This window comes from Pipistrellus hanaki (assembly GCF_964339955.1).
Source record: "Pipistrellus hanaki genome assembly, chromosome: 16".
In the NCBI taxonomy this organism is placed as follows: domain Eukaryota; kingdom Metazoa; phylum Chordata; class Mammalia; order Chiroptera; family Vespertilionidae; genus Pipistrellus; species Pipistrellus hanaki.
In genome coordinates this window covers 18,281,462-18,299,625 of record NC_140518.1, presented here as the reverse complement: position 1 = coordinate 18,299,625, position 18,164 = coordinate 18,281,462, and the positions used below count along the sequence as shown (strand labels likewise).

Here is an 18,164-nt window from a genome sequence, read left to right as displayed (position 1 = left end):
CTTTTTCTGAAGGTACTTGTTTTTAAAAACTTAGTATAGGTTTTACGTCTCAGTGAGTGGGAATGACTTAGAGCTGTTTTCTTAACTTTCAAAAAGGCATCAGAAAATTCTTTTTTAGCCAGAAAATGAAGTCAGAGCAGAAATTTGATAATTTCCCTTCCTGCCCACTTTCTACTCTGAAAATAATCATAACTAGTGTCTTAAAGCAGACTCATTCTAAATAAATCTTTCAATCTTTCAAATCTATCAATTATTTGGCTGGTTCAAACTGAATTTAAAATCAAATCTACTTGATTTAAAGGGGCTTATTTTTTGAAGTCTATTAAATATGCAGGTAACAAAGATATTTGTTGTAATCTATAGCCATGTTAAATTTTTTGGCCTTCTTTATCTTTTATATCTCCAGGCAGCAGGAAAGGATAAATTCACAGAGGGAAGAAATTGAAAGGCAGCGGAAAATGTTAGCAAAGCGGAAACCTCCAGCCATGGGACAGGCCCCTCCAGCAACCAATGAGCAGAAACAGCGGAAAAGCAAGACCAACGGAGCCGAAAATGAAACGTATGTTCTTTATTGATATAAGATACCACTCTCTCCCCTAAAACACAAAACTATTGAATGCCACTGGAAAAACATGATAAACCATGGAGATTTCTAGACCTTAAGCTTTATTTTTAGCTACATTAGTGGATTTGCTCAAGCCATATAAAGGTAACTAATTTTTTTAGCTTGATCTTATTTAGGAAGTTTTGAATGAGAGAGAAAAGTAATGTCACTTGACATCATGATCTTTGTCCACTGTTATAACAAATGTGATGTTGTGATATTCAAATGATATAATTGTTTATGTGTGGTTGGCTCTAGGTTATGGTATGTTGGTATCATCTATGGGGTTACCTGGCTACTATTTCAGACTGAAGAATGCACAACTGAAAAATGATCTTTACTGTCTAAAGAGCACCCGGTTTTTTTGGGGGGGTTTGTTTTGTGTTTAAAGAGCACTTGTTAACAGCCATAAACTGTTAACTCAGAAAAAAATAGGTATTATTTTAGGAAAAGAGCATTTTCCCAATAAGCCAAATCTTGGTATCACTGATATTTTCTTGTTCTGGGGTACCTAAGGAAAATACCAGTATCTTAAATTGTATCTTTTTTTCACGGCAAATCAACAATTTGTGCATGGGAGGGGAGGAACATCCTGAGCACAGGTATCTCCCTTTCCCCCCACTCATGTCAGAGTTCCCTCTTCCATCATTGAATGCCTGACACTGAGAATCTTCCTCTGGGGCAGGAGCTGACGAGCTTTTTCTTCAACGGGCCAGACAGTGAATATTTTAGGCTTTGCAAGCTAGAGATTTTCTGTTGCAAATACTCAATAGAGTAGCCTGAAAGCAGCCCTAGATCATATGTAAATGGGTGTGGCTGTGTTCCAATAACACTTGATTTACAAAAAGAAACTGAACTGAATGGCCCCATGGCTGTATGTAGTTTGCCAACTAGACAGGAACTACCAAATAGAATTTGTGTGGAAATAAACTCTGTATATTACTTACCTATTTAAAATATTTCTTATGCTTACATTTAGTCATCAACTGTTGTTAAGAGGCTTTCAATCAAATTAAAAAGGAAAACCAAAGCTCTACAGATAATAGTGTAGGCAATAAATATCTATAGAATTGATGGCAGCCATAAAGTTGGTTTCTGAATTGGAGATTTGAAATTTAAAAAAATATATATTTTTTATAGAATCAGTCATTGCTGCTGTTGTAATTGGTGTACTTATAGTGGCTACATTGGTTTTTCAGGGGGAAAATAATTTTTTAAAGCTGTCACTATGGGATTCTTTAATTGAAAATAAGCTTCAGGTCTAAAGATAGCCACAAATAGCATATAATAATATTGTAAGGTTTATTAATTGGTATCTTTTATGTTTTCATATCAGTTCACAAAAACATATTAACTCATAATTTTATTACACCATTGTTAAAAGTTCATGACATTTCAGAAATGTATCTTCAATCCAGCGAAAAAGATTTCTTAATAGCAATCCTCACCCCATACATACTTGATGTGTTGGGGAGCCTGGACATGGGATACAGAGCTAAAGGATACAGCCTCAGCCATAGCAGTTCAGTTTATTTAAGAAAAATGAACAGATGAATAAGTTAATAATTACATTAAGTATAGTTAGAAAAGTATGCAAAGTGAATAAGCTTGGAAAACATTCTCACTCTTATAGCTCTGAATATTTTAAAACTAAAACTAAAAAACATTTCCTTTAAAAAAATCTAAGTAGGAACCCAAACTTGAAAGATTTTTCCAGGCAGATATTATACACATTAATGTGATGATTGTCTTCTTTCGTGTATTTACTTTGTGAAGGGACTCTTTCTCCAATATTACTTGAAAATTATTTAATTCTAGTGCATAAAGCCATTGGGTTAGGACTGTGGTCGTCAAACTGTGGCTCGAGAGTCACATGTGGCTCTTTGGCCCCTTGAGTGTGGCTCTTCCTGGGCGAGTCTGTGTGCCACGGCCTGGGCGAGTCTGTTTGGCCCCTTGAGTGTGCCACGGCCTGGGCGAGTCTGTTTTGAAGAAGTGGCGTTAGAAAAAGTTTAAGTTTAAAAAATGTGGCTCTCAAAAGAAATTTCAGTCGTTGAACTGTTGATATTTGGCTCTGTTGACTAATGAGTATGCCGACCACTGGGTTAGAAGTATAAAGGCATAGGCAAAAAAAAAAAAAAAGAAGACGAAGGTGGCGGCATAGGTTATTTCCTTTCCATAGAACAATAATTAGAATTTAATCTAGGTCAATAGTACGTCAATAAATAGTTGCCATCTGGAGTTCTGTGTAAAATCCAAGCTGGAAGGCATTCGGTCCAGTTTTTAATTAGAGTATCAGAGACTTGGCTCACTCCTTGGGCCAAAAGCCAAAGCAGTCTTCTGGAGCCTTGGAGTGAGTCACATTATCCTTTCCTGGTATCAAACCTCTTTCAGGCAGGGAAAGCCTTCTTAGCTATGATTTTTCATTTCTCCCCTTTTTATTTTATTTTTATTTTATTTTATTTTATTTTATTTATTATTTCAGAGAGAGGAAGGGAGAGGGAGAGAGAGATAGAAACATCAATGATGAGAGAGAACCATTGATTGGCTGCCGGAAACCCAGGCATGACCCCCTGACCACAATCAAACCATGACTTCCTGGTTCATAGGTCGATGCTCAACCACTGAGCCACACCAGACAGGCTCCCTTTTTTATTTTTAATCCTCACCTCAGATTTTTTTTTTTTTTTTTTTTTTTTTTTTACTGATTTTGAGAGAAACAGAGAAAGAATGAGATCTCAAACTCAGGTTTGCCTCTGAGTATCAAACCTACAAACTAGGTGTGTGCCCAGACCGGGAATCAAACCACCTGAGCCATTTGACCAGGACTTTTCCTTTTTTTTACTAGTGTGATATAAGTATTTCTGCAATTATGAAGAGATAGGCATAATTCTTCTATTAGATGTGTTTCTTCTTTTCACTCTCTTATTTTCTTTTGTTAGACCTCAAAGGCTCTTTTTGTAGCCCTTCCTGGTTGATAGGCTAGCTGTTTCTTCTTTCTCCTGCCATTTAGAATATATCTGAGCAGGGACATCTAAAACTTTAAATTATATGTGCATGCTTCTAGAATGTGAAGAGGGTGCACATGCTTACTCTTGAGATATGAGCATGCGAGTGGGGTAGGTGAAACATGAAATGAACAAGTGATTACCCATCAAGTCAGCCCTTTGAGCATTTTGTTTAAATGGCATCTGACAAATTATACATTCTTTTTACATTCTCATTTAATAGTCAACACATTTGTTAATTAGGTATTATTACTTGCTGCATTTTTAGAAAACTGAGACTCAAGAGGTTAAAGTTGCTTGCCCAACGTCACATGACCCAAGTTGCACTTTGAACCTTAGTCCTCAAACTCCAGATTTTTGATGCTCTCCTCTTTGTTATTACAGTATCAAAGTCTGAGAGTTATCAAAAATAAGCCGCTCTGTTAGCTTATTATTTTGCCCTTTAAAACAATTTAGACATAATTTTTGGCTACCTCTCCTAAAGGATTCTCATCAGTAATGTTTGGGACAAAACTAATGTTATAAATAATGTAAAATTATAGCACGTTATTTGTTTTTTCATTTTTTACAATTTAGACTTCTGGCTTTGAAGTCCTTTCACATCACATCTGATAAATCACAGAAGTTTTCTTGTTTTAAAGAACTGACTGCAAGATTACTGTCTTTTAGTAGTTTTAACAGAATAAATATACAGTATAGCATACTTTGGCATTTCTCATTAAATATACGCACTATAATTTCAAATAATTTATTGGAATTTCTACTATTATTTTCCAGGTTAACGTTAGCAGAATACCATGAACAAGAAGAAATCTTCAAACTCCGATTAGGTCATCTTAAGAAGGTAAATATAATGAGAAGTGCAATTTTTAGATTACATTTGGTGTGGAAATAAGCTGGTTATTTGGGCAAATATATTGGTCTCATGTACCTGCAGAAATCTCTTATGATATTTTAAATCACACAGCAGCTCTTATCTCTTGCCTAAACTGGCTAAGAAGAGAAAGTCTTGTATCAACCTTGTAACTCAAAGGCACCTACACAGAATTTGTTATTGCGATGTTCACAGAAGCATCTTAGACATGGATTGCTCATCTTTTTATTTATTTTTATTTTTTATATATTTTATTGATTTTTTACAGAGAGGGAGAGAGATAGTTAGAAACATCGAGAGAGATACATTGATCAGCTGCCTCTCGCACACCCCCTACTGGAGATGTGCCTGCAACCAAGGTACATGTCCTTGACCAGAATCAAACCCGGGACCTTTCAGTCTTCAGGCCGACGCTCTATCCACTGAGCCAAACCCGTTTCAGAAGATTGCTCATCTTTTTAATTCAGCAGCTCACACATTTTTGGTGGGTGCCGCTTATGGTGGTGATGGTCAATAAGCATGTTAATAAACTGCTATTGATACGTGTTTGTTTTTTCACTGGATTCTCAGATCTTGTTTAATCAGTAAAACTTAAAGCACCAAGTATAATCCATACTTGCAGAACAGAACCAAGTAACAAACCTGGTTTTTTGTTTAAAAAGAAGAAGAAGAGGAAAAGATTCCATATCTATATGTACACGCACAAAAACGTTCCTAAAAACTTTAGATAAGAAACTTAACATCTGAGAAGTGGATAGAGGGGAGGGAGCAAGGGGCAGAGGACTCTTACTTTTTCTACTGTAATCCTTTGTATGGTTTGAATTTGATTTGTTATTTTGTTATAGGCTTTGTTTTTATGACAAAAAGTCTAGTTCTTTTTAAAAAATATTTTTAATGCAAAACATCTTGCTTAAGCTTTTCATGAGAGAGCTGTCTGCTGTTGTTTTTGAAATGAGATTCTGGAAAGGTAACATTTCTTGTGTTCTGAGCTCCTTCTTTCCTTTTTACTTTAGGAGGAAGCAGAGATCCAGGCAGAGCTGGAAAGGCTAGAAAGGGTTAGAAATCTACATATCAGGGAATTAAAAAGGATACATAATGAAGATAATTCACAGTAAGCAATTTGGGGGTGTATTGGCTTGAAGACTGCTGAGGACTTTCTGACATGGCTTAGAACAGCAATTTTCAACCGGTGTGCCACAAGAATTTTTAAAACATGCAATACCTGACTACTTAGTCAGGGGCACTGACCTCTTAGATTGTCAAATAAAAAAAAACTGCCAGCAAAACAATAACTGTCTGGTGTGAATAAATAAAAATTATACCTGTTTTACGTCAGATTGGTAAAATATATTTTTTGGTGTGCTGCAGAATTTCAGTAATCAGTTTATGTGTGCCATGAGATGAAAAAAGTTGAAAATTGCTGGTCTAGAATGATATTTTTGATAAATATAAATTTGGTAAATTGATTCCATGCTGTATTTCGTTCTATTGTAGCATGTAATACAGTTTTATGAACAAAATAATGATTTGCTTTAGTTTAAATATATATAAAAATAGTAGATTTATATATTAAATATATACCTATACATGTAGTATGTTTCCCCACAGAGGTCACTAAAACAATATAGATTTGTAGTACAAATGGTTAGGATACACTGCCTGTTTAGATTTACCTACAGAGCCTTACAAAAGGGAAGGATGGATGACATAGTGGAGTTGTGGAAAGATTATTGAATTGACACCCCATTTCTGAATGACCTTTAAGAGCCATTTGGCCATTGAGATTTTAAGCAAGACTCTGTTAAGTTCAGCACTTTATTTTATTTTATTTTATTTTATTTTATTTTATTTTATTTTATTTGTTTTTAATTGATTTTCCACAGAGAGGAAGGGAGAAGGATAGAGAACTAGAAATGTTGATGAGAGAAACATCAACCAACTGCCTCTTGCACACCGTCTACCGGGGATGTGCCCGCAACCAATGTACATGCCCTTGACTGGAATCGAACCCGGGACCTTTTAGTCCACAGACCGAGACACTCTATCCACTGAGCCAAACCAGTTTTGGCTCAGCACATTAATTTAGATAAATGCCCACCTTTGTTTATAAGTCATTAAGAGACTGAAACTGTGAAAAATAGATAGTAAGTGGGAAATGGCTTCTATCTGTGATCTGTTCCTTCCCACATATTTTGGACTCTGGAACATCAGTTTTTTACTTGTGTATTTTTGTTTGCCAGTGGGAGCCATGGCCTTTTTCAGTAAAGTGCCAGCAACAGCTGTTATTGAGCACTCTCTCTTTGTCAGGCATGATGCTAAGTGCCCTTGTGTTCTGTCATTTAATCCTCACAGTAACTTGGTAAGGTAGGCCATCTTCGAAACATAGATCTGGAAACAGGCTTAGAAAAATTCAGTTAACTTGACCAGAGACCCATAACTAGTGGCCCAAACTGAGTTAAACAGATCTGTCTGTTTTCAAAGTGACTTATCATACAGTAATGCCACTTCTCTCCACAGCAATCTGCTGTCTTAAAATGAAAATAATTTTAGGATAACTAGGTAGAAATATTTTTAAAGTTATTTTTGCCAGAATCTCTTATTTACTTTTTGGTGAACAGCACAAGCTGGTATCCTTTATGGGAAAAACAGTTACAGCATGAAGACTTTTTGCATTATTGAGAGATGAATGTACATAGAACATGTGACCCACTTTATAATTAAATCTGTTTTTAAGCCCATGTAAAATATCTGGGAGTTTTATTGTATGTAGTTACATAATGGTGGGAGCATGTGGCCCTTGAATGGTTTGGGGGAACTCAGTAACAAAGTTTAAAAATCCCTTATCTAATGTAGTCCACCTCCACCTCCCTCATTTTATAGCAGGGCAGAAAGAGTGGGAGGCCAGCGAAAGTCACAGGTCTATTGTGGTTATGCGGAGACTGGCACCTATGTGTCATGGCTCTACAGCTAATACTTTTAATTGTAATCATGCTGTATCTTGGAATTATATTTTAATAATTATATATGTATGTTATATATTCCTTGTTTCCACAGATTTAAAGATCATCCAACGTTAAATGACAGATATTTGTTGTTACATCTTTTGGGTAGAGGAGGTTTCAGTGAAGTTTACAAGGTAAGTATGAGGAACTGAGCAAAAAGATTAAGGGTTAAGTCACTGATTAGTACCAACTTGGAGGACATTTAGAATAGTGATAATTATGTGTTGATAACTAATGGTTGAAATTTAAAACTTTAAGAACCTGTGTCTTTGGGAGAGCTGCTTTTAATAAACTTTAGTGACTAAGCAAGAGACAATATTTTATCCTGTTTTCAAGTTTCAAAAAATAAATAATTTTAAAAATGTTTTAAACAGGAAGGAAAAACAACACTAATATGGTTAGAGGAATTATGTGATTTTTATTCTCATAAATTTTTTTTAACTGAATAGATGTGTTACAGATAATTCTTACTTGAAAAGCTGCTTTTTGATGTTCTCATCTTCTAAGCCAGAGTTTTTAGTAGCACTGGCATTTTGAAGGAGGGTCCTGGCTTAGAGACCTTCCATTGGGCCAGCAAAGTACAGACTCCTATGCCTCCAACTGATTTTTACTAAATGAGGAAATCAGCTAGTTTATAGCTGCAGATGCTAATATCTTCACCAGCCGCGCCTCCTCTTTGTGACTGGCTTATAGACTTAGAGAGGATCCTCAGAGTCAGCCAGGTTGAAGCAGGTGCCAGGTTTCCTCCTTTTAGGGCTGCACACATTCCACTGTGAGTGTGTAGCAAATGTACTTTACCCATTTGTCTGTCACTAGACATTGAGGTTGCTCCCTCTTGTCTGTTACAAATAGTGTTGTTTTGAACACGTATGTACAAATATCTCTTTGAGATCCTGCTTTCAGGTCTTTTGGTGAAATACCCAGAATTGGGAGTCTTTCTTTTTTTTAAATCATCAAAATTGGTTGTTGGTGCTTCCCAGTAATTGTTAGTATTTTCTTTTCTTTTTTTAAATGTATTTTATTGATTTTTTTACAGAGAGGAAGGGAGAGGGATAGAGAGTTAGAAACATTGATGAGAGAGAAACATCGATCAGCTGCCTACTGGGGATGTGCCTGCAACCTAGGTACATGCCCTTGACTGGAATAGAACCTGGGACCTTTCAGTCAGCAGGCCAAAGCTCTAGCCACTAAGCCAAACTGGTTAGGGTGTTAGTATTTTCTTTATCTTATTTTTTCCTTATGTATTCTTCAAGCATTTTAACATTTGTGAAATCTAGATGCTTCTTACAATGATGTGTACATTTAATGTAGTTATTCTTTTGCTGTTCTTCATGCTCTAAAAGCTCTTCTTAAATCAGGTGATCGCAGTGTCTTGGGTTCAGAAATATGATGTGATAGTTGGAGAAAATGATACCTGAAGTATCATTTAGTGTTCTTACAAATTATGCGGTAGTTAATATGGCTTTTGACTTGAAATGGTTCTTTACTGTAAAGCTATGGTACATGCTTGCAGGTGGACTTCAAACTGTAAAAATAGAATTCAACAGTTTCCATTTCTGTGAAATAAGATATTCTATTTGAATGGATTTTTAAATATATTTTTAATTATATTTTTTATTGATTTCAGCGAGGAAGGGAGAGGAAGAGAGAGAGAGAAATATCAAACATGAGAGGGAATCTTGATTGGCTGCCTCCTGCAAGCCCCACACTGGGGATCGAGTCTGCAACCTGGGCATGTACCCTGACCTGGAATCAAACCATGACCTGGTTCATAGGTTGATGAACACCGGCTGGGCTAGTGTTCATATTTTAAAAAATAGTGCTTTATATTTAGTGTAAATTAAAGTGGGTTTTTTTAAAAAAATATTTTTTATTGATTTTATACAGACAGGAAGGGAGAGAGATAGAGAGTTAGAAACATCGATGAGAGAGTCATCGATCAGCTGCCTCTTGCACACCCCCTACTGGGGATATGCCCGCAACCAAGGTACATGCCCCTGACCGGAATCGAACCCAGGACCCGTCAGTCCCCAAGCCGACGCTCTATCCATTGAGCCAAACCAACCGGTCCCGGCAAAGTGTGTTTTTTTTTTAATAAGCAGCCATTTCTTGCATGCAGTGCTTTCCTAGAGATAGCTTGCATTTTGAAAGATCTGTAGAGCAATAGCCACTATTTATGGAGAGTGTTTCTGTCCCTATTGCTTTTATGCATTCATATATTCGTGGAAATAGGCAGATGGATGGTAACAATGTTGGAACTGAAATACTAAATTTTTAATCTGAAATTGAAAAACTAAAAAAGACTATTCATTCTAAAGGAGTTCCTCAATAAATCCTTTTGAATTGGGAAGTCGTCTATTGTATAAAAAAAACTACTTTATGAAATTGTGATTTATTCCGAACTTCCTCAAAAACTCATCTGCTAATCCCATGATAGAGCACTACCTATCTGATGTGGGACTTTCCAACAGGTGGTCTCTGGGGAAATGTGTCCCTTTATTTGGACAGAACTGGAGAAGTGGCTTGGTGTAACTAATTTCAGACATTGTTGGAATCAAGAGCTGCTTTTTGTTTACTCAGCATATGTGAATGGGACTAAAGGCAAGGCTTCTTTCTTGATTTTGTTTCTGTTTTTATTTTAATAAAGACAATATGACAACTTACAAAGTTATTTTCTAAAGAAACATAGCAAAGAAGTATTCTGAGGGGTTATTTTTCAAGAAGGCAGTCTGTGTCCCCAGCGTTTTTAAAAGTGGCAGGACTTGCCATTGAGGCATATCAGGTCTCATTGTCAGCTGAGGGACAAGAGACAACCTAAGGGAGAAAAGTCCCAAATAGTTTAGATGATGCCCAGAAAGAGAATTGTTTGTAAGTGTCTGTTAAGGCACGAGCTGTCTTTCTGTTACGGGGTATGCTTAGTTTTATGTTCTAAACCCCTTGGTGCCAGTGTGTCTGGAGACTTCTAAATTATCTGATCACACTTTCAAGAAGATGCTTGCTGCTCTGAAACACATATGTGATGTGTTGTCTTCTGCTGCTGTTTTATTTAATATTGCATCTTGGACTTTGAGTATGTTCTATTAAATAGAAGCTTCAAATCAGTTACCTGTAATTCTTATCATTTATCTAGAACATAATGCACTTCTTTTCTTTATAGGCATTTGACCTAACAGAACAAAGATATGTAGCTGTGAAAATTCACCAGTTAAATAAAAACTGGAGAGATGAAAAAAAGGAGAATTACCACAAGTAAGTGATACTAGAGTGTCTGATTTTTTAAAATTTAGTGATAATGGCTGAAGTTTGAGCACTGTATTAAAAGCTTTACATATTGGGTCGGCAGCTAAGTAATTGCGGATTTTTTAAAGAAAATCAAAGACAATTTTTTCATGGAACTAAATAACTTTATTCTGTAATGTATTGCCCATTTTGATCAATGACCTTTTGCCATCTTTCAGGCAGCATCATAATCCCACGTTCAAAAAACTTCTGGTTTTTATTAGCAAAAAACTGAATCAGGTACGATTTGACATCATCATCATTATTGAAATTTTTACCATTCAAGGAGTTTTGTAAAGATCGAAACAAAAAGTAATCAGATGGTGCAAGGTCAGGACTATATGGTGGATGTGGCAAAACATCCCAACCAAGCTCCATTAATTTTTGCCGAGTGACCAAAGTTGTGTGTGGCCTTGCATTGTCATGATGGAATACAACACCTTTTCGATTTGTCAATTCGGGCCGCTTTTCTTCAACTGCATTGTTTAATTTCGTTAGTTGTTCAATGTAGACATCAGAATTGATCGTTCGGTTGGGTGGTAAGAGTTCAAAGTAGACAATTTCTTTGTAATCCCACCAAACTGATAACAAAACCTTCTTTTGATGAATATCAGCTTTTTATGTTGTTTGAGTTGGTTCACCTGGCCTGCTCCACGATCTTTTCCGCTTGATATTGTTGTAAACAACCCATTTTTCATCGCCAGATATCAGTCGTTTTAAAAATGGATCATTTTCATTACGTTTCTTTAGCAAATCGCAGCTGCTAATGCGTTGCGTTAACTGTGATTCTTTCAGTTCGTGAGGAACCCATGTATCGAGTTTTTAAACATAGCCAAGTTGTTTTAAGTGATTTTCAATGCATGTATGTGATACATGAAGCTTCTCTGCAATCTCATGTGTTGTACTGTGACAGTCCGAATTGATTATTGCTTTGATTAGGGCGTCATCAACTTCAACTGGATGACCAGAGCGTTTTTCATCTTTGAGTGAAAAATCACCAGAACGAAATTTGGCAAACCAATTTTGACACTGCCATTCTTTTAAGGCTTCGTCACCATAAACAGCACATAACTTTTTATGAGCTTGCGATGCATTTTTCCCTTTGAGGAAATAAAAAAGCAAAATATGACGAAAATGTTCCTTTTGATTTTCCATTTTTTAACGAACGCCAAACGAAAACTACAAAACAGATCAAAAAACTTTTTTTACTGATTAACAGCTGAATAGCCAACTATCAAATAACAAAATGTGTTTTACATTTGTACTACGTCTGCAAACCTAAAAATTCAACTGAAGCCATATATGTGTGAAACCCGCAATTACTTAGTTGCCGACCCAATATATTGTTGTTTCATTTAATTCTTATAACTGTCCTAAGAGAGAATAACTTTCCCACCTTACTGATGAGGAATGATATGTAGGAAAATTTAAACAACAATTAAGAAATGGTTATATATGTAAAACTTTGAAAAATAAAGAATTAACTTTAAAAAAAAGGGGAGGGGGGAAAAATGGCTGAGATGGTATTTAAATCTAGACTTCCCTTCATCCAAAGCCCGTGCTCTTTACCTCCCCTTCCATTGTCTTGTATAAAATTAGCTACAATAAACAAAGCCCCAGAAATAGGCTTGTTACTTGTCTATGGAAACCAGAGGAGAGAGTCCTTTAGTGGTTGGGAGACCCTGGGAGGTGACTAGTAGGACTTTTTATGGAGGAGACAGACGGGGGGGCGGTGGAGGGGTGGTACCTGGTGTGCCTCAATGGTACTTATTTGGCTTGTTCAGCTCCTCAGTGCTGTGCTCACCTCCCCTGGCATAGTTTGCCAGTCTTCAAGTTTTTTATCTTAAGTGTCCCATTTATTGTACTTGCCTCTCCAAAATGCCACTAGTGCTGGCCCTCATCTGCACTTGGGGTCGGGGATGGGGGGCGCGGGGGCTTCTTTAGAATGAATAGTCATTATATGTGCAGCTGACAATTTCTTTGTTCCACTAATGTCAGGCTATGCTTGTTTCCTCTGAGCTTCTGAACACTGGAGGCCATGCAGAATCAATTTGCTATTAAGACCCCCACTGTGCTTAATGTTGTTTCCTTGTTGTAGGTACAAGTACTGAGTTAGACATGTGCGTGTTTTTTTTAGTTGATTTCAGAGAGGAAGGGAGGGAGGGGGAGAGAGAGAGAAAGAGAGAGAGGGGGCGTGGAACATCAATGATGAGAGAGAATCATTGATTGGTTGCCTCCTGCATGCCCCACACTGGGGATTGAGTCTGCAACCCTGGCACATGCCCTGACCGGGAATCTAACCTTGATCTCTTGATCAATAGGTTGATGCTCAACCACTGAACCACACTGGCTCAGTGAGATGGCCTCATTTGCTATAAAGAACCCACCTCCTTTCTCCAAAAGCAATTTCGTTTTTTTTTCTTATAAATAGTTCTTTGGAGGGGGAAAACAATGGACTTTAAGTAGCCTTTTAGTTGGCTTCTAAATCTCAAAGGAAAAAATAAACATTTCTACATTATCAACCACTTTTTCACCCATGGACCACTGCAACTCCTGCTTTATGCCTTGTTCATTGGGGACCCAGGAACTCTTTCTGTTCCATGCAGATTGGCCAAGGCTCTGGGACCTGGGGAAGAGAATGTTCCTGTGGTAGTGAGAGAGGGGGCTTAGCAGAGGTAGGAGAGGGGATTGTATGTGGTTCATGCATGGCATTCTGTATGAGTATCTTACGTGACAGGCAGCTGCAGGCCAGATGCTTCTGAGGAGCAGTTACATTATTATAAGAACATTCCAGTCACTTGACGTGCAGGGACTGGCGGGCTTCAGTGAATGCCAGGAGCACTTCAGAGAAGGAAACCACATGTTGTTCTGACCAGTTATAAATGAGAAATGTCCCCATTATATTGAGACCTTCAGAATGCCTGAAAGTGTCGGAACAGTATATGTTCCTCTTTTAAAATGTCCTCCAGCAGTCATGTATGTACTGACCACTCTAAATCAATTGACTCTACAAGGGATCAACTTTGGTCACCCAAGACCAAAGTCAACCAAGATACTTCCTGTACCAGGATCTGTACATATTTTGCCTAGTCTCAGTATTCAGCTTCTAGGCTGACCTTAAAGAGAACTCTAGTAGATGTTCACATCCCAGCGTTTGAAACAGTGAGGTATTGAAGCCAGGACTGTGTACCTCCTTGACACATTGGGCAAGTCCTGGTAGGTATGAACTGGTTGTCTTTCTCACATTTCTCTTTCAGACAGAGAGCAAATGGAGGAGTTTGTCTCATGTTCCTTAGCTCCTTACTGACCCAGCTCAGGCTTACAGTGGTGCCTTCCTACTCTTTGTTTCCTCACCAGAGGTGGGAATCAGTATGCCTGACCACCTCTGGAGCCATGGGAGTAGTGGCCATTTCCTAGTTGACACTGGGGAGAGGGTGTGCAAAGTTATTATGACCTCCATTCATCCTTAGGGGGAAATTCTTAAGCATTTCCACCTTTCTTTGAAAGATATTGCTTACTAAGTGATATGAAATCATATTGATGAATTTCAGACTATAGAGAATAATGAGTTAGAAAAATGTCATTAACTTCTTTGACTTTAAAGAGGTTTATATAAAATTACAACTATATCAAGAGGAAAAAGAAAGAGGTTTATATGAAGCACATAACAGATTTTAGAGAGTGTTTTAAAAATTCAGTATTAAACTAAAAAGTAGTGTTGTGGCAATATTATAAAAGATGAAAATGCCACTCTAACCCTGTGAAGTAGGTCTTCCAATTGCTTTTCCTTTCATGTGAATGACTTTCCAGTCCCACTTGGAATCAAGACATTTATTTGGGTAAAAAAGAAGGAAAAAAATAAAATAAAATAAAAGGCTCTTTGTTTTGAATGTTGAGTTATATTCTGCACCTCCTTTCCTCTCCTCCTTACCCACAAACAAAAAGTAAACTGATTGTTATACTTTTGCATTATTAAGTGCATTAATAAGTATTACTAGATTTCTTTAATGCCCCAACATAATATATTAAAAACTCTATAGAAGGATAATTTCAAATAAAATTTTGTGCAAAAATAGTTGCATTTTAATTAGTATATTCTTGTAGGATACTCTTTTCTAATCTTCTAGGATAACATAATTTTGAAAGTCTAAATATTTATACACTTTAAGAGAGTCAAAGATTAACACTTTAGTGGATAAGTTTCTTAGTAAAGTTTCTGTCTTTATAGTGTATTAATCCCTTGGATGCTAAGTTGAAATATGAGGGCCATGGCAGAACTACTGCCTTGCCTGATGAAACATGAGAAGCGGGCCTAGAGCCTGATGTGACCTTGAGGGATAGCTTTCAGTGACACATAGCAACTTCCCTTAGTTGGTGAGGAGTTTGAATGACACTTCCTTTGATTCTTAATTTTTGCCTCCATTCATTTCTTCTGTGTTCTGTACCTTGACAGAAATTGGTCTCTACTCTGAAATGCACAAAATCAAAATGTTAAAAGTACAGGGAACTATCCTATATAATAAAACCCTATTATGTTGTGTCCAGTTGGCCATTCAACCAATCAAAGAGTAATATGCTAATGATATGCTAAGGTCACTCAAACACTCGCTGTGATGTGCACTGAACACCAGGGGATGGAGCAAAACAGGCCGGACTCGCCCTGGAGCCCTCCCGTGTTCCCTCCCTGGCTGGCCAACAGCCTGCATCCCTCCCTGGCCCCAATCGTGCCCCAGTAGGGTCCCTTGGCCTGGCCTATACCATCTCGCAATCCAGGACCCCTTGGGGGATGTTGGAGAGCCAGTTTTGGCCCGATCCCACAGGCTAGGCTGAGGGACTCCACTGGTGCATGAATTCGTGCACTTGGCCTCTAGTGGATTTATAGTATGCTAGAGTAAAAAAATGACTTGAACAGATACCTATTTAGCCCATAGGTTTCTAAACTTAATTTTTGTTTTAATACCCACCCAAGGATATTTTCTTCATTGGTTTTTAGAGAGAATGGAAGGGAAAGAGGGAGAGCAGAGAGAGAGAGAGAGAAACATCAGGGTGAGAGAGAGTCACTCATGGATTGGTTGCCTCCTGTGTGAGCTCCGACCAAAGCTTGAAATCTGCAACCTAGGTAGGTGTCCCCGCCAGGAGTTGAACTTGAGCCCTTTTGATCTGCAGGCCTATGCTCTAACCACTGAGAAACGGACCAGAGCTTAAACTAGTTTGTTTTTTGAACAGCATCACCTTTATTTTACCAAATGAAATATTACACTAGTCTTGATATATGAAAAGAAAAGTGTGGAGTGCTTTGGTGGAATGGGGAGTTGGGCCAAAGCCACCTACTTTGCTCAGCGTCTCCACAGGGGCTTCGGAGGCATGGATCTCCAGGGGCCCCTTTAAAGCTGCCAATCCAGTACAGTGATGGGGAAGCCCAGTGAGGTGGGCACAAAGCCCAGACTCAATCCAGGTTTCTTGGTCCCAGGGTAGAGGCTGTTCTAATGCTACTCTAAGTGTGGCAAGTCTTTCTTTTCAGAGAGACACAAAGATGATGAAATGAAGCATCAGAAGAAGCAAAACTGCCAAAAGTGGCAGCTTGAAAAATAAGCCTAGTCCAACAGTTTCCATTGGGGGAAAATATATTTTATATATATACTTTTAGATTTGTCTCCTCTTTCTCCCTGCCAATTGTTTTCTCAACTTTCTGTTGGAATACACCAATTTCAGAAAATACTACTTCTTTTAGTTGTTTTTTGTGTGTGTGTGTGTGTGTGTTTATTATACTATGGGAAAAAATTTTTAAGCATTTCTTTTTATATATATTTCATTGATTTTTTTACAGAGAGGAGGGAGAGGGAAAGAGAGTCAGAAACATTGATGAGAGAGAAACCTCAATCAGCTGCCTCCTACACCCCCCCCCACTGGGGATGTGCCCCAACCAAGGTACATGCCCTTGATCGGAATCAAATCTGGGGCCGCAGGCCAATGCTCTATCCACTGAGCCGAACTGTTAGGGTTAGAAAATTTTTTTCAAAATGCCCCAAATTAAATGGTGCTAGGTTACTTAAAATATAATCATTTCCTGTTGTTTTTTGAAAAGAACTAAATAAAAATTATTTGTAATTACACTGTATAAACATGTTCTATTCTAAAATTCATTGTGTGAATATGTCCTAATATATATTTGTGTTCCTAATCTTATTAAATGATTCTAAATTGGAAAAGTAGTAAATAAAAACTCTTAACATGTATTTAAATTCTTGTTCCAAAAAAAACTGGGATTTCCATAATTTCACATTTTCTATCAATTTCCCATTTTCTTAGACAAAAGTAAAGCTGATAGCCCTTTAAATCCTTTTTGTAAGGAGTAGGATTAAAAAAATATGCAAAGTGATGCTAATTGCTTTATATAACCAGTAATCCTTTTACCCAAGGAGTTTATATGCTAATTGTTCCCCTTTATATAAACACTTTATATAAACATTTATAAAGTATCAGCTTTAGATGAGGAAAAAACTGTCTTTATAATTTTTAAAACTCTAATATTTGGATATAGTTATAAAAGCGGTAAGATTGTCACTGAATGAACTTTGAAAGGATGAAAATCCATTCATTTCAACAAATATTTGAGTGCCTACTATCTTCTCAATAGCTTGGTAGATGCTAATAGAGAAAATAGGATGAGAAAAGATAAGGGAACCAGATGGAACTGAATAAATACCTAGGTAGAAACAATAGAGAAATAAGAAAATATGTAGGATTATCCTCAATGAGTTCTAAAAGACAAGCCAGAATACAAATGTTAATTTTCCATTTAATTTACAGGCATGCATGTAGGGAGTACCGGATTCACAAAGAACTGGATCATCCCAGAATAGTTAAGCTGTATGATTACTTTTCACTGGACACGGACTCGTAAGTGCTGCACCATTTCAGCTTAGTAATTAATGCTATTTTCTTGTAGTGTGTTGACTACTCATGGAGTAGAGTTTAAATCTGGGCCCAAGTTTAAAAACTCTTTGAGGGAACCAAATATATTTTTTTATGGGCAAATAGTCGTATGCGAATTAAGACATCTCTTGGCCACAGGATGTGTGCAATTGATTGGTAGGGATAATTTGTAATATTTGCCAATTTCTGTGTTATAAATTCTCTCAACATATCCAGTTTCAAGCTATCAATTAAATACAGCTTTATTAAAATATAACTTAGATACCTTGTAGTTCACTCTTTTAAAGCAGCAGTTTTCAACCTTTTTCATCTAACTTCACACATAAACTACTAAAATTCTGTGGTACACCAAAAAATATATTTTGCCAATCTGACATTTAAAAATAGTTATAGTTTTTATTCACTCAACCCAACAGCTATTGTGTTGGCTGTTGTCATCTTTTAATTTGACAATCTAAGGTAAA

The 18,164-nt window shown here is 37.1% G+C and overlaps 1 protein-coding gene across 8 annotated transcripts in view; it reads left to right on the top strand.

Moving 5' to 3' along the window:
- Positions 1-18,164, top strand: part of TLK2 (tousled like kinase 2) — an 83,696-nt gene that overhangs the window by 50,416 nt on the left and 15,116 nt on the right. For all 8 annotated transcript variants that reach the window (XM_084861694.1, XM_084861693.1, XM_084861692.1 and 5 more), the window contains 6 exons: positions 407-559; positions 4,387-4,453; positions 5,497-5,594; positions 7,538-7,619; positions 10,643-10,734; positions 17,575-17,664. In XM_084861694.1, the coding sequence (XP_084717820.1) occupies positions 407-559; positions 4,387-4,453; positions 5,497-5,594; positions 7,538-7,619; positions 10,643-10,734; positions 17,575-17,664 (582 nt within the window). The remainder of the gene's footprint in view (positions 1-406; positions 560-4,386; positions 4,454-5,496; positions 5,595-7,537; positions 7,620-10,642; positions 10,735-17,574; positions 17,665-18,164) is intronic.